General features: G+C 40.0%; 1 protein-coding gene across 2 annotated transcripts in view; it reads right to left on the bottom strand.

Annotated features, from left to right (window-relative positions):
- The window catches only part of LOC140187150 (E3 ubiquitin-protein ligase rnf213-alpha-like), a 225,481-nt gene that overhangs the window by 34,056 nt on the left and 170,079 nt on the right, over nucleotides 1–21,346 (bottom strand). For both annotated transcript variants that reach the window (XM_072242138.1, XM_072242139.1), the window contains exons 44-50: nucleotides 20,604–20,700; nucleotides 12,170–12,281; nucleotides 7,934–8,132; nucleotides 7,035–7,231; nucleotides 6,112–6,234; nucleotides 4,402–4,512; nucleotides 2,512–2,757 (exon numbers count right to left, since the gene is read on the bottom strand). In XM_072242138.1, coding sequence (XP_072098239.1) covers nucleotides 2,512–2,757; nucleotides 4,402–4,512; nucleotides 6,112–6,234; nucleotides 7,035–7,231; nucleotides 7,934–8,132; nucleotides 12,170–12,281; nucleotides 20,604–20,700 — 1,085 coding nt within the window. The remainder of the gene's footprint in view (nucleotides 1–2,511; nucleotides 2,758–4,401; nucleotides 4,513–6,111; nucleotides 6,235–7,034; nucleotides 7,232–7,933; nucleotides 8,133–12,169; nucleotides 12,282–20,603; nucleotides 20,701–21,346) is intronic.

Genomic DNA, 21,346 nt, shown 5'->3' with positions numbered 1-21,346 from the left:
AGGAATCTGACAAGCATCAGTTCAGGGATAACAATTGTACAGCTAAACTATAACCTGGGAAATGATTCAGTTACTTGTACCTTGGTTTATGTAGATTCTTGTCATTTTCACTTATTGTTTACAGGAGGGAAAAATCAAAATCATCACAGTTGTTGAATGCAATTTTTTTCCCAATTCCATACAGCACGGAATTGAAGGTGAGACTGCTTACCATCATCTTGCTATAGCTTTTAAGAGACAGAAAGTTTCCTGATACAAGATGATGTGCAACACAAGTGGATAGAGTACTAAAGGTACATGCACACATGCATTCATTGATCAGGGCACTGAGTACAAGAGTCAAGAAGTCTTGCTGGAGCTGTATAAAACTTTGATGGCGCATGGCCAAGTGGTTGAGGCATTGGTCTAGTGATCTGAAGGTTGCTAGTTTGAGCCTCAGCTGAGGCAGCGTGTTGTGTCCTTGAGCAAGACACTTAACTACACATTGCTCTGCAACGACACCGGTGTCAAGCTGTATCAGCCCTAGTGCCCTTCCCTTAGACAACATCGGTGGAGTGGAGAGGGGAGACTTGCAGCATGGGCAACTGCTTGTCTTCCATACAACCTTGTCCAGGCCTGCGCCCTGGAAACCTTCCAAGGCGCAAATCCATGGTCTCACAAGACTAAAGGATGCCTATTGATTGATGTGCGTTTGAAAGATTTTGTGCCATTCTGGTCACCCCACGAAAGGAGGAATGTACAGAAAGGGTGTAGAGGTTGTCCACTTGGATGTTGCCTGGATTAAAAAGTATTAGCTATTAGAAAAGGATCATTCGATGCAAAAAAAAAGTGTTAGAGGATGAGCAGAGACCTGATAAAGAGTTGTGAAAAATTCAAATAAAAGTTATAGCAGGCATAGTCATAGAATTTTTTTTTCCAGCATAGAAATTAAAAACTAGAGGGAATAGCTTTAAAAGGGGGACAGTTTAAATGGTATGCAGGGTAAATATAGGTGCCTGGAATATGCTGTCAGGCTAGTGATGGTGCAGATACAATCATGTTTTTTTGAGGGGTATTTGGACAGGCATGTGGATATGCAGGAAATGGAGGGACATGGATCATGTGTAAGAATAGGAAAGGCTACAGAAAGTGCTGTTGCCCAGTCCATCTCCGGCAAAGCTCTCCCAAACCTTTGAGTATATCTACATGGACCACTGCCACAGGAAAACAACATCCATCATCAAAGACCCACCATACAGGCCATCCTTTTTTGCTACTACAATAGGAGAGGAGGGATGGAAGCGTTAGGTTCAGGAACAGTTACTAGCCCACAATCATCAAGCTCCTGAACTTCATTCACCACTATTTTGAACTGATTCTATGACCTACAAACTCACATTCAATGACTCTTTGCAACTCATGCTCTCAGTATCATTTTTATTTGTACAATTTGTCTTCTTTTGCACTTTGGTTGTTTGAAAGCTTTTGCCTGCTTATGTACAGTTTTTAATAAAATTTAATCGTATTTCTTTTTCCCCTGTAAATAGCTGCAAGAAAATGAATCTCAATATGGTAATTTTGACAATAAGTTTACTTTGAACAGATATGGAGGGCTGAGATATCATTCAACAGATATCATTCCTGTATTGTATTGTATTGGTTCTATATTCTACGAACAGCCAAAAGCATACAAGACTCTTGCACATTCAGCCAATATTGCTACACTGCTTATTCCAATTGAAACATTCATTCACTCATTTAAGGTAAGACAGGTATAACCTCTTGTTGCAATAGTAGACAAAAGACTGCTATGCACATGAACTCTTTCATTTTATTGACAATCACTTCATGGCAATACATAACTCACATGATCTGATTCACCAAAATCAACTAGTAGCACATTTCTTTGTTTTTGTGCTTCTATGTATCAGATAATGAATAGAATTGTAGCATATCAAATCAACCATTACTACCAACGGTGTGAAAATGATTTATAAGGGTGAAATGTTAGATTTTTATTTCTAAATACATCAGTAGATATTAAAGTGGCACAGCTGATTATGATAGCAAGAACTTGGATCTTAGAGATTTGGATCCAAAAATGATCTCAGGTTAATTCAGCACTGTTCAGGACAAATAGCCCAACATTCATCCTCTATGCATATCAAGGTGTGATCAGCACTTATGAAATCTGAGCTCAGGAAGATGGTGCCTCCAGGAAAGAAGTAGAAGTAGAGTACTGGGGAAAAAAAAAGACTAATTACAAATTAAGAATGTGAAAAGTCGGGAAACCCGATTAAGTTCATTTTGCTGTAAAGTTTTTTCTTCATAAAATACAAAATATTTTCCGTTGTATTCTAAAGATTCTCAGTAGTGTTTGTAACTGCAAGGACAATTTGCGTTGTGTCAAATGTAAGCGTTAGAATTCCAGAAAACAGATTATTTTCACTTTTAACAAACTAACCAAGTAAAAAAGATTTTGTTAAAATGATTGCTTGTTGAAGCATTAATTCAAACAATAAACAAACATACCACCATATCAGAAGGATGAAAAGATAGATTTTTCAGCGGAGTCAGGATTTTATCTTTCTGATAGAACAAGATGACAGCTGCTACGTGAATGAGTATCTCCATTATTGTTTTCTGCAGCCTATTTAGCTCTGGATTGATCTCAAGTCCAGGAATTTCATTCTTGAGTAATCTAATGGCAAAGTTCTTGCACATGGCAGAGTCAAAAAGCTTTTCATTCTCTATGAACTTTTCAATAACATCAAATTGCTGAAAAACACAACAAATGAAATTCACTTGTGAAATTGAAAAATGGAACACTGTGTTAGTGAAAAAAAGCAAAATCCTAAGCAATAAAGACTGAATGACATTTTTAAATGTTCAGGAAATCAGAAATTGGCAACTGAAAACAGAAGCATGCATACTAACCTAATTTCTGATTTTAGCATTAAAATCAAAGTTATTTCACAAAACATACTTAAAATAAGAAGTATTCAGTTGCACAGTGCTACATAATTCTAACTAAACAGAATGTAAATTAAAACTATATTTCTCCCTTCCATGCACCGTAATAGAAATTAGGAAACAACTTCTCTCAGCCTTTGGTGATACTTAGATCCTTTTCAATGACAAATGTAGTTAATTCCTACCAAGGCTTCATACTCAAAAGGCATCTTTTTTTAAAAAATCTATTTCCTGCTCTTGCATAGAATTGATATAGTAGATCTGGCCGCCCGATAATACATTTCTTAATAACTATGACTGCAGCAGAAGGCCAATAACTCTAAAAACACTGTACAGAGTTTCTCAAAATACTCTTTCAGCAGTTCCTTATTTTAAAAAAATGGTCAGTGGCAACGTCAGCCTTTAAGAGGCATTCCAAAATTTTCTTATAATAACAGCAGTGACCCAACTTTTTTTGAACCGTTATATATTGTGAAGATACTCTGAACAATTTCAATGGTAGGGATTTTTAGAGTTTTGGGAGAAAGAGGATGACGGAACAAAGGTACATTTATAAATTAGTGTGCAAGCTAGAAAGAGTCTTGAAGACAATGGTAGTCCCATGTACCCTTGGCCGTGTCCATCCAGATGTTCCCTCAACTGCATCAACCAACAACAGAATTTGAAAATATACAATCAGTTTTTATTAACTTTGATCATAAAGACCTGAAAATATTCCTTCTGAACAGGTCTGTCTTTTCACTGCATCATTTTGAATAAATGGTCTACTGGAGTTCTTATTTTTATAGTTCAGACTATGCTAAAGTAACTTGTTTATGTTTTTAATTTAAAGATATAGCATAGCAACAAATGCTTCAGGTCTAATGAGCCCTTACCACTCAGTTACACCCATGTGACCAATTAGCCTATTGACCCGTATGTATATTTTGAATGTGGGAGGAAACCAGAGCACCCGGAGGAAACCCATATGTCATGGGGAGAATGCAGAAATACCTTAGACTACAGCAGGAACTGAACCCCGGACCCTGGGGCTGTAAAGCATTACACTAACCACTATACTACCAAATGTATTAGAACTCTGTCCCTTGCAGATATGGCATTGAACTCAGCCTAAAAAACTGAGGGCCAGAAGACTGATAAATAAATCTAAGCAGTTTGAAGTATATTTAAACTGGAATCAATTCTAATGAGCTAAACAACAAAACATTATTCTCAGAGAAAATGCAAAGATGGTGCACATTAATGTGTACTTCTGAAGATTATTAGTGTTTACTTCATATCCAGTTATGCTACACTGGAACTTGGATCAGTTACTACTTGCAAAAGTGGAGAACACATTCTCTTGCACTGATGTCTTTTGAGCGTAAATATCTATAAGTATCTTGGTTCAGGCATTGTACTGAATTATTTTTAGAAATTAATTTTTTCAAACTCATTATCCAGACTTACATCTTTGTTTGGATGGACACTAGGGTTGCTGGATGTGTACAGTAAGATGATTTCCCGGAATATTGCAAGGGTTATATAAATACCTTGCTCACTGGAGGAGCATCTGCAAACCTGAAGTAAAATTATTTTGGTTAATGTTACATTAAATCAGAATATCCAATTACATATACAGCAGAAATAACCAATAAATAATTCATTTTTTACTGATCCTACTGATGCTGAGATATATCTGCACAGTGAACAGCCAGCAAAACCTCTACACCCCACCTCTATAGGCTCACATTGTGCTCTTCACCCCTGCCACTGCTGTACCAGATCCTGGCACCTGGCTTTCTTACATTCAAATGCCTCCTCAATCCGGTCTCCCAACGAACTGTCAGTTCTACCATGACCACCTGCTTCGAAGTTTTTGACGGAATGGCTTCAGAGATGATGATGCAATGAAGTCAGGGAACTTCAATTGCTCGTCAAGATACATTTTCAGTTGCCAGTCAGATGGCATGGCCAGCAAGCCTGCTGGTGGTCTGGTCTGAAGCTGTGATTGGTCTCCAAATTTGACAAAAGCTATGGGTTGGCCGAGGTGCCTACTGTTGTTAACGGCCAAGGAGATAATTTCTGCCACTGTCTTCAGCACCTGGCCATAGTACCAGTGGTATCGGCCTTCTCTCAGGGCTTTTGGGCAACTGCTAAGGGTTCCAGGGTCCCTCTGCCAGGGCAGAGAGGATATGATGGTGCCTCATTTTTCCCCAATCAAAAAGGTTTGGTGGACTGTGGAGGATGTCATACACAGCCTGGATCATGAATTTGTGCTGAGATTCTACCTGGCAGATGTTAGACCAGGAGATCTTCTGCTTCAGTGCACCCTCCCTCCTTGCCCAAAGCACCCTGCTGCCCCATTCCTACTACCCTGGTGGTACACACTTCCTTGACAGCTGCTGGCACCTCTCCCTGGTCAAGCTTGTGTTTGTCCCTGCCCTGGGCCCTGTTGAAGTGGGTTAAAAGGAAACTGCCCAGCCCCACCTGATGAGAGGCCATTGTCCCCTCCAGATCCCCGTACCTCAGACGTGACTCAGCCATCTCCACTGTGTCCTTGGCCTTCAAACATAGGAATGTAATAAATAGGAGGTGGCTTTTCAGTTCCTTGGACCTTCTCTACCACTTAATGAGATCATAGCTGATCTGATCTTTAATCTCAAGTCAATTTCCTGCCCAATTCTGTTGTGATCCTAAGATCTACCGTACCTCGGCCCTGAATACCTTTAATGACCCCGATCCACAGATCTTTTAAGAAACATCAATCTAGATGTTTAACTTGACACTGTTCTCCCTTTTCAACATCCTTCCACCAAAGGATACACTGTACAGCTATACATTGCATTATGCCATTTCTGAAGATGATTCTTCAGTGAGATCACATCTCATATTTGAAAATCCAGAGGGTACTGACCCATTCTGCTCAATCTTTTCTTATAGTACAACTCCCTAAACAGGAGTCAATTTAATGAACCTTTCCTGTAAAAACTCTCAGGCATGTATATGATTTCTTGACACTATATAAACTAAATAATATCCCAATATATGAAATTGCTCATTGACACATAGTCTTTGACAGCATTGAACTCCAGATTTATGTGCTCTTAACTAGTTCACTTCAGTTTAATGTTAGTCAATTCTGTCCTTTTTAAAAAATATATATATTCTGGCTTGTACCTTTTGAGCTTCTTCAATGCTTTTAAGCTCACAATAAACAAATACTTTGGCAACTGCATCACGAAACATTTGATAATCTTTGCCACATGCAAGATAGCGATCAATTTGTCCAATATGATGTCTCTGAAAATCAAAAAAGATAAAGCAATTTTCTTGAATTTATGCAATAATTTTTCATTATACACTACTGAACACGAGTGCTGATCTATTATAAATTAGATCACGATTCTATGCTGTAATTAAAGAAACTATAGTAGAATCTGTTCAAAGGATCAATTTCTGTATTTTTTCTCAGACAGTTCAAATTACCTGGGCAAATTTCAAAAGCTGTGATAATAAGGAGGTTGGTGTAATCCTAATCTAAAAAATTACCTTTTCCTGTATAACAATGACAGATTTTCATATGGTGCAAGTTAATTAAAGAAAGAATGAGGTTTTGAATGATACTAATGTTTGTATGGTAATCTGTTTATGTTGAATGCACATCTGGAGAAATTCTCCCTTTTCGGCTAGATAAGCATTTTTTGTACTATCCAAAACTAAGATTTTTCAAAAGCAAAATCCTAAAAATGGAGTGAAATGGCTAAAAATATACTTCCAAGAGCACCATTTTAATTTTAAAAAAAATTATGTCATTCAATTTCACTTAACAGCTCTGGCCTTGGAAGGAATCAGTTTTAACTGTGGATACTCATTGTGGCCAGTAATAAATTACTATAAGAAAAAATAAAAAATGTATTCTTTTATAGATTTTTTTCCCATGTTTTTTTTCTTTTTGTGCAATCCCCTTTTCTCTATGTTTTTTTCTATTTCAGATTTGTTTCTAATTCAATACATTTGCTTCTGTGGCATTCCTGCTGAAATCTCATTAGCTGAGAAAAAAGGGCTACATTGGCTAATGATGATTAGAGTATTATATGTACCTCCTGAACAATTTCCTTGGGAAAGATCCATGAAAATTGGTCATCCTTCAAAAGTTCTTGGACAAAATCAATTCCATTCAAACAGAACAGCTTTCGCACAAGGTAAATCTTGAACCAATCATTTCCTCCATTAAGAATCATACACTTAATCCTTTGCAGGAAAGTTTCTTTTGCACGTACATATTTTGAATCCTTAGCTGGAAGTACAAATCAATAAAACATAAGGGTTAACTTAACTCATATCAAATGAGAATATATTTATGCCTACCAATTATTTTCATTCTTTATTACAGGTGTTAATAAGTAGAAAATTGCATTGTTATACACTGGACTAAACTTGATCAAGCATTTTTCACCATGTTTCATTGGCAAATTACCGCAGATGGCAGAGGCCTGAGAAAAAAGGCTAAAAATGCAAAAAATACTCAGATCAGGCAAAATCTGCACAAAGATCAATATCCCCTTTCCATAGGTTGCACACCTGCTGTTTTATTTCCAACATTTTCCTTTTTACAGTAGCAAATTATAATATCATGGCTGTCCGTTAGAACTGAGCTTATCCTGAATGAAATCAACGAAAGCTGGAGTAAACAGAAGTATACTTTGTCCAGCCCAGTTACAACTTTATTACTATTATTGCTTTGCTAACTGATAAAAAGTAACTAAGACTAAAGCTGCTAACATCCCATAATACTGCATTGTGGAGGTCTTTACTGATGGATTGATTTACTAATACAGCCCAGTTTGTAAAATTTCAGAATACTAACCAACCAATTGAACACAAATTCAATTGCAATTTGTAATCTGTTGAGTACAGATCAAGTCAGAATAAAGATGTTCAAATGATTAAAGCTGGGGTTCTATACAAACACTACATTAATTTTAAAAGACAGTATTACCCAATGTGCCTTGTTTTTCACAAAGAAGTTGGGAAACAACATCAAAACAGAAGCGAATTCTGGCAACAAACTGTAAGGTTTCTATCGTTGGCTTTTTACACTTGTGCTGAATGTGCATCTGAAGGAATTCTCCCTCTTGAGCCAGGTAAGCAATCTTTTCTTGCACTGTGCACAACTGGGATTTTTCATACATAGAATCCTAAACATTGAGTAAAATAGATTATTAGTAACATGTATGAAACTCTGACGATGAATTCATCTTACATTTTTCTGAGTAAAAACTGAAGAAAGAATGAAAAAGTTGCAGAGATATTCATTCATTTAGAAACGTTTGAAATGACACAGAAAGCAGTTAATGGCTAAATGCTCTCCATGAAAGTGTACCAGGTATTACAACAAGGGAAATGTTAGAATGCCCTACAAGAAAACAAAAATACAAGAAAATAGGAAAAGATGTAGACCACCAGGCCTCCTAATCCAGATCCACCATTCAATTTGTTCATGGCTGATCTATGTCGGACTCAACTTCTTTCTGTGCCAGTTCCTCATAACCTTCAAATCCTCAATCCTTCAAATATTTGAGTGTACCTCTATCATAATCTATAACGATCTGGCCTCCACTATTGTCAGGGTGGGGAAAAAATTCTCAATTTTCTGCTCTTTGAGAAACAGTTTCTAAATACCTCAGTGGGGGAAATGGGGGGGGGGGAGAAACCAGATTTCAGAATACATGTGTCCCCCGCTTTTTGAACGTTCGCTTTACGAAACCTCACTGTTACGAAAGACCTACATTAGTACCCCGTTTTCACTTTCAGAAGGTGTTTTCACTGTTACGAAAAAAAAAGAAGCGCGCCCCGAGCAGCCGCTCTCCCCCGGATTCGGAACGGCAGTGCTTAAACACGTGCCTGTCAGCAGCCGTGTGCGAGATGAGTTCTAAGGTATCGGAAAAGCCTAAGGGAGCTCGTAAGGGTGTTACACTTAGTGTAAAACTAGACATAATTAAGCATTTTGATCGTGGTGAACGAAGTAAGGACAACGTGAGTTTGGCTTGTGGAAGCTGACGAACATGACGTTGAAGAGGTTTTGGCATCCCATGACCAAGAACTGACAGATGAAGAGCTGATGCAATTGGAAGAAAAAAGGGTAACAATCGAAACCGAATGAGTAATGATAAAGTACGACTTTAATTTTGAAAGGGTACGTCGGTTTAGGGGATATTTGCAGGATGGTTTGAGTCCTTACATAGAACTGTGTGATAGAAAAATGCGCGAGGCTCAGCAGTAAAGCAAGCCTTCCGCATCAGCTACAGCAGACGACGAACCTCGACCTTCGACATCGAGGCGGGCAGAGATAGAAGAAGATGAGCTGCCTGCTCTAATGGAAACAGACGATGACGAGATGACACCCCAACTCCCAGGCCACGGACAGATACCGATTCGCGGAGAATGCAACAGTAGCCGGGAGGCACACACTACATCTTTAAGAAAAAAGCCAAAATAAACATGCTAATTAATTAGGTGCTGCCGACACCTAATTGTCGGCCCAGATCAGAGACGACGCAATCGGAAATCAGCACTGATCTGGGCCGACAATTACGTGTCACGCGGCACCTAATTAATTAGCATGTTTATTTCGGCTTTTTTCTTAAAGATGTGCTGTGTGCCTCCCGGCTACCGCTGGACCCCTGCGTGCTTCGCGGCAATGTATCGGTCGGCGGCCTGGAAGGTGGGGGCATCACTGCACCACCCAAACTCTGACTCAGCCTAACACACCATCATCAGTGTGCTCGGCGCTGTCCTGATTCCAGTAAGTGATACTACACTGTACATACATTATTTCTACTTTATATCTGCTATGTATTTTTACGTGTTATTTGGTAGGATTTGGAAGCTTCATAGCTTAAAGGTTACTGGAGAGCGCTAGCGCCGTGTTTTTGCCAACAGCACTTGCATGAAATTTTCTGCCGACGGCGCTTGTGTGAGACTTTCGCTCCGGAGAACAGTTCAGTAATGATTGTGGAAAAGTATTTCTACTTTATATAGGCTGTGTATTTATCATATCATTCCTGCTTTTACTATATGTTACTGTTATCTTAGGTTTTGTGTGTTATTTGGCATGATTTGGTAGGATATTTTTGGGTCTGCGAATGCTCACAAAATTTTCCCATATAAATAAATGGTAATTGCTTCTTCGCTTTACGACATTTCGGCTTACGAACCGTTTCACAGGAACGCTCTACCTTTGGATGGCGGAAACCTGTGTCTACTTTCCTATAACCATAAAGTCCTTGAACTGACCTGATTCTATCAGCCTTTGAGGAAGAGAGTTCCATTGTCTCATGCCCCAGTAAAATAAACAATTGCTTCTAAATGTTCCTCGGTTGTTTTACATTGTGAGTATCTTTAGAGTGGATAATTTAACTGTCAATAAAATAGTCTTTTTGTTCTTTCAATGTAATATGTTACTGCATGTTTGGACTTACTGACTGAAATTTTTGAGCTCTGGAAGACATCAGGGTTTTTACACTGAAACTAGTGAGAAACACTTCCCGATTTACAAGCTTTTACTTAATGTAACATTTGTTGGAATACAGCTCCATCATTAGTTGAGGAATATCTGTATTTATAATATACTCTCACAAATTCAGATTATGGCAGAGTCTCTTACAGACCAAATGAGATAAGATATAGGAGCAGAAATAAGACTCTTGGTCCCTCAAGTCTGCTCAGACAATGAAGGAATTATGGAAGATCATTTGCAAAGAGCAAGCTCCAGCAAAATATGGCAAAACCAAATAAAAAACTTTTGACAATGTTCAATGAAAGAAAAAATATTCCCCAATGTTCTCCTCAAGTTCAAGTTTATTGTCATTCAACCATATACAAGTATACAGCTAAATTAAATAATGTTCCTTCAGACCAAGGTGAACAACATAGTACGTATAATTCACACACAACATAAAGCAATACTACCACAAATAAACAAACAAATAACAAAATATATTTCAGATGACTGAAGTTTAGCATCAGGTGCATTTACGATAGAAGTCAAAAAGAAAACAATGTAGCTCTACTGACACTTCATAAGTGATGAGACCTGGGTGGTGGTAGGGAGTTCAGTCGACTCAAGACCTGGGGAAAGCTGTCCTGTATCCCAAGAGTCATTGTCCTAATGCTATGGGACCCATCCTGATGGTAGGGGGTCAAAGAAATGGTGGGACGGATGGGAGGGATCCTTGATAATCCTAAGGGCCCTGTGTACACAGCGTTCCTGATAAATATCTCAGATAGGTGGAAGTGAGACCCTGATGATCCTTCTCAGCAGTCCTCGCAATCATTTGTAAACTCTTGTGGTCAGATATCTTGTAATTCCCAGAGCAGATGGTGATGCAGCTGGTCAGGTCACTCTCAATGATGCTCCTGTAAAAATTGGTTAAAATGGGGGATACTCACTTCCCTCAATCTCCTCAGGAAGTGGAGACGTTGCTGTGCTTTTTTGACTACAGAGTTGGCGTTGAAGACCAGGTCAGACTGCCCATTATGTGCACTCCCAGCAACTCGGTGCTCCTAACTCTCTCCATGGAGGATCTGTTTAAGTGCAGTGAGGGGTTGTTGGCCTGCGCCTTCCAAATGTCCACAATCATCTCTTTAGTCTGTCCACATTTGCAAACATGTTATTGTGTTTACACCATTCTACAAGCCACTCTAGCTCTTCTCTGAATACCGTCTCATTGTTGTTGGTGAGACCAACCACTATAACTTGATGATTTGGATTGAGCTGGATCCAGCAGTACCAGTCATCTTGCTAACAGCATAAACAGCAGGAAGACGATGCTGCAGCTCTCAGGGGTGCTGATGATCAGTGTGATGGAGCTAGAGATGTTTCTGCCAACATAGGCCCACTATGGTTTTTCTGTCAAGAAGTCTAAGATTCAGTTATAGAGAGAGGTGGTGAGCCGCAACAAGGACAGTTTACCCACCAGCTTCTGAGGGATGATCATATTAAACACCAAAATGAAATTCATAAACAGCATCCTGGCATATGAGACCATTCAGTCCTGTTGAGAATGCCAGAGTGATTCCAGAGAACAACTTACGGACTATTGTGGGATATTATGTAATATTGTATCATATCTTGTGCAATACCTGGAGATGCTGTGTGAGGAATAACTTTCAACAGCAGTAAAACATCATTTAGGAGTCATGAAATCAATGTAATGTTTCTGAATGAACATACCTCCAAGCAATTCAGAAACAATGCATAGAGTTCGGTCTCATTTTCTTGACCAAGATTTGTTTTTTGAACTCCAGACAGATAGCTCTGCAGGTAATCCTTAATATCAGCAAAACTGAAAGGAAGACATTTAGTTTATTTAATTGAATACTAAAAGCTGAAATTTATAATTAAAATACAAAAAGCCATTAACACATGAGAGGCTTAAAATTATCATACCAATCTTAATTGTAAAGTAAGGACACCATTCATTTATGAGGATGACCTTTAGTCAGGAATAAAAAGAAATTTCATCATGGCATGCTTAAACATGGATCTAACATTTAAACAAAAATCATTTAAAGAATTTCATTCAAACCAAAGGCAAATAACAAAAACAAATCACGTGTAACTCATCCTGGATTTTCCCTAGTACAACAAACTTTTAGGAAATCAATTTAGCAGAAGCAACACCACCTTGTAATCTGTAGCAAGATCATGAAATTGAAAATAGAAAGAAAAATGTCTTAGAACCATACCCCTGACACTTCAATTTCATTTCTAATGAAATAGTAAATATCCTGTTAATAAAATAAAGAATAGTACAGCATATGAGAGGACCATTGGCCCACAACATCTCTGATAACTATGATGCCCATTTAAACCAATCCCATCTGCCTATACATGGTACATTCTCTTCATGGACTGCCTGTTCATGTGTCTGCTTAAATGCCTCTTAAATGTTGCTATTGCATCCTCTCCACCACGTCCTCAGACAATGTGTTCCAGGAACCTATCACATTCTGCATAAAGAAAAAACTATTCCTCTCACTTTAAAATCGGTGCATTCTAGAATTTTACATTTACACAGAATATAGAACAGTACAGCACTTTTGGCCCATGATGCTGTGCTGATTTTGATACCAATTAATACTATTTCCTCTTCCTGTGTATCATTCATATCTCTCCTTTACCTTCATATTCATGCATCTATCTGAAAGCCTCTTAAACACCACAAAGCCTGCTTCGACTATTACCCTTCGTAACCTACCACACTCCGTAAATAAACCTGTCCCTTATGCTGCCTTTAAATTTTCTCCCTCTAACCTTTAAAGTATGTCTTCTGGTATCTGACATTTCTATCTTGGGGAAAAGAATCTGACAGTCTAAACTTTATAATAATTTTATAAACCTCTATTAGGTATCCCCTCAGACATCCATGGTGCTTGGAGAACAATCCCAGTCTGTCCAATCTTACCTTGTAGCTCATAACCTTCAATCCAACAACAAATTTCATGACATATGTCAGTATGCTTTTGAAGACCCTGACCTGGAGTTACAAGCTGACTTCAGTTCTTTGCAGAAATGGGACCTGCTCCGAGGGCCTCACGACCGGCTGCCTTTTGATATGCCAAGGATGTGGCCTGGAAGACTAGCACGCCTTCAGGATGCCGGATTTTCGTGGCTCTGGAGGGGGGCAGATTCGAGGTCGGTGCCACCACCTGATGTGTCATGGGAGTACATGGAAGATTGAATACAGCGAGCTGGCTGCTGGCTGTGTGCCCAGAGACCCAAGTTCTTTGGGCACAGAGCTCGGAAAAAGTGATGCAACAGACTTTGAACACCATAAATCGGCGAGTTGTTTTGTTATGTCTCCACTCTTGCCGTGAAATGGGGACACCTCTTTTTCCCTTATTAGGCAGAGAGAGAGAGCTTGTGGTATGTCAAATTACTGGGTGAATGAGTAGTCTTTGGGGTACTGCAAGTCTGTGTCTTTACTGATGCTTTGTTGCACACTTGAATGCTTGGTGGAAGGTGCAGGTGCTTTTAAGCTTGCGGGGAGGGGGGCTCATTGCCTTGCTGCTGCTTATGCGTGGGAAGGGGAACTGGGGGGGCTTTGGGGTTCCAACATTTAATTGTCATTCATTCTTTGGGGCACACTTCTGTTTTTGTGGATGCTTGCGAAGAAAAGAATTTCAGGATGTATATTGTATACACTTCTCAAACATTAAACATACCTACCGAAACCTATTGATATTAAATCCAATTTTGATTCTGATTCCGGGCATTATCCTGGTAAACCTCTTCGGCACTCTTTCCACAATCTCCACATCCCTCCAACAACAAGGTGACCAGAACTGCACACTGTATTCCAACAGCAGTCTGACTAAAGCTTTATACAGCTGCAGCATGACTTCTTTACTCATATAATCAACACTCCTACCAGTGAAGACAAGCGTGCCATAGACATTCTTTATCACATTTTCCACTTCTGTAGCCATTTTTACTGAGCTATGGCCTTGGACTCCAAGATCCCTCTGTACTTTAATGCAGTTAAGGGGCCAATCACTAACTGTATACTTTCTCCTTTTATTTGACCTACCAAAGTGCTATACCTCACACTTGCCTAAATTAACTCCATCTGCTACTTCCCTGCCCATATCTATAACAGATCTATATCCCACTGATTTCTTTTGTACTTCTTTACACCATACACAACTTCACCAATCTTAGTGTCATTTGCAAACTCAATCCAAGCAAGGCTGCAGGACCGGATGGTGTCAGTACCAGGGTGCTCAAAGCCTGTGCCCCTCAGCTATGTGAAGTACTTCGCCATGTATTCAACATGAGCCTGAGGCTCCGGAGGGTTCCTGTACTGTGGAAGACGTCCTGCCTCATCCCTGTGCCGAAGACACCACGCCCCAGCAGCCTCAATGACTACAGACCGGTGGCATTGACTTCCCACGTCATGAAGACCCTGGAGAGACTTGTTCTGGAGTTGCTCCGGCCTATGGTCAGGCCACACTTAGATCCCCTCCAGTTCGCCTACCAGCCCCGACTAGGAGTTCAGGATGCCATCATCTACCTGCTGAACCGTGTCTACGCCCACCTGGACAAGCCGGCGAGCACTGTGAGGGTTATGTTTTTTGACTTCTCCAGTGTGTTCAACACCATCCGCCCTGCTCTGCTGGGGGAGAAGCTGACAGTGATGCAGGTGGATGCTTCCCTGGTATCATGGATTCTTGATTACCTGACTGGCAGACCACAGTACATGTGCTTGCAACACTGTGCGTCCGACAGAGTGATCAGCAGCACTGGGGCTCCACAGGGGACTGTAAGGTACCGGTGACCCCCGTTTCCATCCAGGGGGTCAGTGTGGACATGGTGGAGGGTTACAAATACCTGGGGATATGAATTGACAATAAACTGGACTGGGCCTAAGAACACTGAGGCTGTCTACAAGAAGGGTCAGAGCCGTCTCTATTTCCTGAGGAGACTGAGGTCCTTTAACATCTGCCGGACGATGCTGAGGATGTTCTACGGGTCTGTGGTGGCCAGTGCGATCATGTTTGCTGTTGTGTGCTGGGGCAGCAGGCTGAGGGTAGCAGACACCAACAGAATCAACAAACTCATTCGTAAGGCCAATGATGTTGTGGGGATGGAACTGGATTCTCTCACAGTGGTGTCTGAAAAGAGGATGCTGTCTAAGTTGCATGCCATCTTGGTCAATGTCTCCCATCCACTACATAATGTACTGGGTGGGCACAGGAGTACATTCAGCCAGACTCATTCCTCCGAGATGCAGCACAGAGCGTCATAGGAAGTCATTCCTGCCTGTGGCCATCAAACTTTACAACTCCTTCCTTGGAGGGTCAGACACCCTGAGCCGATAGGCTGGTCCTGAACTTATTTCATAATTTACATATTACTATTTAATTATTTATGGTGCAACTGTAAGGAAAACCGATTTCCCCCGGGATCAATAAAGTATGACTATGACTATGGCTAATCCATCCAACTACACTTCCAGCCTACTCTCTGCCCTCTATGGGCAAGCCTTTCTAACTCCAAACTTGTAGCTCACTCTGGATCCCATGCCTCTTTATCTTCTGAATCAAGAGCATAAGACCATAAGATATAGGAGCAGAAATAGGCCATTCAGACCACCAAGTCCGCTCCTCCATTCAATCATGGGCTGATACAATTCTTCTAGTCATTGGATCAGCCCATGATTGAATGGAAGAGCAGACTTGCTCCTCTTCTTCCCATACCTTTTGATGCCCTGACTAATCAAGAACCTATCTACAAACATATCTCTGCCTTAAATGCACCCAATGACTTCGCCTCCATAGCCACTCGTGGCAACAAATTCCACAGATTTACCACCCTCTGACTAAAGTAATTTCTCCGCATCTCTGTTCTAAATGGATGTCCTTCAATCCTGAAGCCATGCCCTCTTGTCCGGGACTCCCCTACCATGGGAAACAACTTTGCCATATCTAATCTGTTCAGGCCTTTTGACCTTCGGAATGTTTCTATGAGATCCCTCCTCATTCTCCTGAACTCCAGGGAATACAGCCCAAGAGCTGCCAGGCGTTCCTCATACAGTAACCCTTTCATTCCTGGAATCATTCTCATGAATCTTCTCTGAATCCTCTCCAAAGTCAGTATATCTTTTCTAAATAAGGAGCCCAAAACTGCACACAATACTCCAAGTGTGGTCTCATGAGTGCCTTATAGAGCTTCAACATCACATCCTGCTCTTATATTCTATACCTCTAGAAACGAATGCCAACTTTGCATTTCCCTTCTTCACCGACTTAACCTGGAGGATACATTTAGGGTATCCTGCACAAGGACTCCTAAGTCCCTTTGCATCTCTACATTTTGAATTTTCTCCCCATCTAAATAATGGTCTGCTCCTCCACCTATCTTTGTATAATTGGCAAATTTAGCTACAAATCCATTAATCCCATAGTCCAAATCACTGACGTACATTGTAAAAAGCAGCAGTCCCAACACTGACTCCTGTGGAACTCCACTGGTAACCGGCAGCCAGCCAGAATAGGATCCCTTTATTCTCACTGCCTGTTTTCTGCCGATCAGCCAATGTTTCACCCATGCTAGTAACTCCCCTGTAATTCCATGGGATCTTATCTTGCTAAGCAGCCTCACGTGAGGCACCTTGTCAAAGGCCTTCTGAAAATCCAAGTACACCGCATCTATTGCATCTCCTTTGTCTACCCTGCTTGTAATTTCCTCAAAAAAATTGCAGTAGGTTTGTCAGGCAGGATTTTCCTTTCAGGAAATCATGCTGGCTTTGGCCTATCTTGCCATGTGCCTCCCGGTACTCCATAATCTCTTTCCTAACAATCGATTTCAACAACTTCCCAACCACTGATGTCAGGCTAAAGATTCCTTTCTGCTGCCTCACACCTTTCTTAAATAGTGGAGTAACATTTGCAATTTTCCACCCATCCGGTACAATGCCAGAATCTATCGATTCTTGAAAGATCACTGTTAATGCTCTACTTCCTTCAGAACCCAGGGTGCATTCCATCAGGTCGAGGATATTTATCCACCCTCAGACCATCAAGCTTCCTGAGCACCTTTTCAGTCGTAATTTTCACTGCACATACTTCACTTCCCTGATACTCTTGAATGTCTGGTATAGTGCAGATGTCTTCCACTGTGAAACTGATGCAAAATATGCATTCAGTTCCTCTGCAATCTCTGTGTCTCTCATTACAATATCTCCAGCATCATTTTCTATTGGTCCTATATCTACCCTCAACTCCCTTTTACCCTTTATATACTTTAAAAAAAACTTCTAGTATCTTCGATATTAGTCGCCTATTTCCTCTCATAATTCATCTTTTCCTTCCTAATGACCTTCTTAGTTTTCTTCTGCAAGTTTTTAAAAGCTTCACAATCCTCTATCTTCCCACTAGCTCTGGCTTCCTTGTATGCCCTCTGTTTTGCTTTAACTTTGGCTCTGATTTCACTTGTCAGTCATGGTAGAGTCCTTCTTCCATTTGAAAATTTCCTCTTATTTGGAATACATCTGTCTTGCACTCCCCTCATTTTTCGCAGAAACTCTAGCCATTGCTGTTCTGCTGTCCTTCCTGCTAGTGTCTCTTTCCAGTCAACCTTGGCCAGTTTCCCTCTCATGCCACTGCAATTTCCTTTATTCCACTGAATGCTGACACATTGGAATTTATCTTCTCCTTCTCAAATTTCAAAGTAAGCTCAGAATCAGAATCAGGTTTATTATCACCGGCATGTGACGCGAAATTTTTTGACTTAGCAGCAGCAGTTCAATGCAATACATAATCTAGCAGAGACAAAAAATAATAATAAATAAAACAAAACATAATAATAAATAAATATGTAAATCAATTATGAGTATTGAATAGATTTTTTTAAAACGTGCGAAAACAGAAATCTGTATATTAAAACAAAAAGTGAGGTGGTGTCCAAAGCTTCAATGTCCATTTAGGAACCGGATGGCAGAGAGGAAGTAACTGTCCCTAAATCGCTGAGTGTGTGCCTTCAAGCTTCTATATCTCCTACCTGATGGTAACAGTGAGAAAAGGGCATGCCCTGGGTGCTAGACGCCCTTAATTACAGACGCTGCCTTTCTGAGACATTACTCCCTAAAGATGTTCTGGGTACTTTGTAGGCTCGTGCCCAAGATGGAGCTGACTAGATTTACAACTTTCTGCAGCTTCTTTCAGTCCTATGCAGTAGCCCCTCCATACCATATTGTGATCACTGTTCCCTAAGGGTTCCTCAACCGTAAGCTCTCTTATCACGCCTGGATCATTGAACAACACCCAATCCAGCACAGCTGATCCCCTAGTGGGCTCAACAACAAGCTGTTCTAAAAAGCCAGGCATTCTACAAATTATCTCGAGGTCCATCAACCTATCATGGGGACGTTGATAAAGAACATTTATGTAATGTCCACTGCTTTACGTATGTTTTATAATGTCCACTGCTTTACCTTCAAACTCTTTTGTCTGTTTCTTGAAAAACTCAACTATGTTTGCAAATAATGATCTGCCCTGCACAAAGCCATTCTGAACGTCCCTAGACAGGCCATGCTTTTCCAAGTGTGCTTAAATCCTAACCCAAGTATCTTCTCCAATGGTTTCCCTGGGAGAAGACTCTTGGGAAAAAAAATTTACTCTGGGAAAACGTTCTGAATTTGTAGAACATCTATGTCTCTCATAATTTTATATTCTTTTATAAGTTGCCCCTCAGCGGCCGATGGTCCACAGAAAACTATCCAAGTTTGTCCAGGATCTCCTTTTGGCTCATATTCTCTAATCCAGACAATATCCCGTTGGAGGAACTCAGCAGGTCATGCAGCATCTACGGAAATGAATAAACAGTCAATATTTTGGAATGAGGTCCTTCTTCAAGACTCAAGAAGAAGAATCTCAGGCCAAATGTCAGCTGTTATTCATTTCCACAGATGTGCCTGACCTGCTGAGTTTCTCCAGCATTTGGGGCTAGTACGTTAGTTTTTCAGCATCTGCAGAATTTCTTGTGATTATAATATTCTGGTGAGCATCTTCTGCAGCTTCTTGAAAACCTCCAGATCGTTCCTGAAATTCAGCGACCAGACTGCACCAATACTCCAAATGTGCCCTAACCAAAGTTTTAAGACCTCAAGACCATAATATAGCAGAGTAGAATTAGGCCATTCGACCCATAGTCTACTCCATTTTATCATGGCAGATTAGTTAACATAATTATTGTATACTATAGAACTGCAACATGTCTTCCCAATTTTTATACCCAATACTCCAACAATACATCTTCTTGACCATTCTATTTACTTGAGTTCCCACTTTCAGGGAAGTGGGCCCAAGATCCCTCTGTACATAAGGGTCCCACCATTTACTGTATACCTCCCTCTTACGTTCGACCTCCTAAAGTGTAAAACTTCACACTTGTCTGAATTGAATCCATCTGCCATTTTTCACTCACTTCCACCATCAATATGCTGTTGCATCCTTTGACAACCTTCCTGACCATCCACAATTCTGCCAGTTTTTGTGTTGTCTTAAAGTTGCTAATCAGTCCAATTACACTTCTGTCCAAATCATTTCTATGTACCATAAAAATAGTGCAGTACTGATTCCTATAGAATACCACTGGTCACAGACCTCCAGTCAGAAAAACACCCCTCTAACTCTAATCTCTCTTTTCTCTGGCCAAACCAATCTATCATGTCTCCATGGATCTCATGTACCTTAACGGATACACTAAGGGACACATAATTGAAGAGAAAAGATTCCTCCAGTCTGGTGATAGATACAGTGAGCAGAATCTTAACACTCTCTCATCTGTAATATTAAGAAATATTGGCAACTATAGTAATTAAGTCACAACAAACACTGTTAAATGAAAACAATGCAAAAGCACTGGTAAACAGCACAATGTTTTTGAAGGAAGTTTCTTTTGTGAGATTTCCTGATGTGTACTAAATAAAATGTGAATGCTACTTTTTTTCTATATCCCCAATTGAGTGGCCACTGTTTTCACAGACTTCATTTGACGTTGGAAATTGCAGTGAATTGGAATGAAAGTGCCACTCCTCTTTCATAACTAATTCCAGTTTTACAACAAATGTAAAGTATTACTAAAACCAATCAATAGATTGTACCTGTACTTTAACAGCAGCTTAAGAACAATGGAACGAACAACAGGATTTCGATCAACTGCTTCATCAAATGGTGAAAGATTATTGGTAAAGTACTGATCTGTGGAAAAAGAAAAGGCAACTGATGTAGAAAGGAAAAGTAACAAATGTTATGCTTGAAATAAATGTGCAACTTAGAAAATATTTCAGAATACTGGTAGTGCATTTTACTGAAAGCAGGAAGAGGCAACTAACTTAACAATGAAAATGTATGTACAGTCATTTGACAACCCATTCGAGAAGTACCCATGACAGAAAACATTGTCAGAGTATCTCCACAGGTACAAACATTTGCAATATCAAGTTTATAAGAATATACTTACTACGAAGAGCACAATTTAAAAACAGATCAGATTTCATTCTGCATTTTGAGTACAGGTGATTATCCAACCAATGGATACATTTTTAAGACCAGGGCAGTTTTTAAAAAAAAGATCTTCCCAAGAGCTGATCAACTCACCCACTTTTGCCTAGTCAACCAACTATTTCCCCTTAATTCTAGCTGAAGAGTGCCTTAACTGAGTCACAGAACACTCCTATTGGGCTACCAGATCAGCTAAAATAGATAATTTTAATAGTTTCCCATTCAGTAACTAAGCGTTATATTTTAGCTCCAACTCAGACATTCATTTACCACTTACATTCCCACTTCTCAATCCAATGTTTTAGACTCACTAAAAGTATGGATCTAATTCCAAAGTGATACC

This window comes from Mobula birostris, chromosome 24, assembly GCF_030028105.1.
Source record: "Mobula birostris isolate sMobBir1 chromosome 24, sMobBir1.hap1, whole genome shotgun sequence".
Taxonomy (NCBI): domain Eukaryota; kingdom Metazoa; phylum Chordata; class Chondrichthyes; order Myliobatiformes; family Myliobatidae; genus Mobula; species Mobula birostris.
The sequence above is the reverse complement of the archived record's forward strand: the minus strand, read 5'-3'. Positions and strand labels throughout refer to the sequence as shown.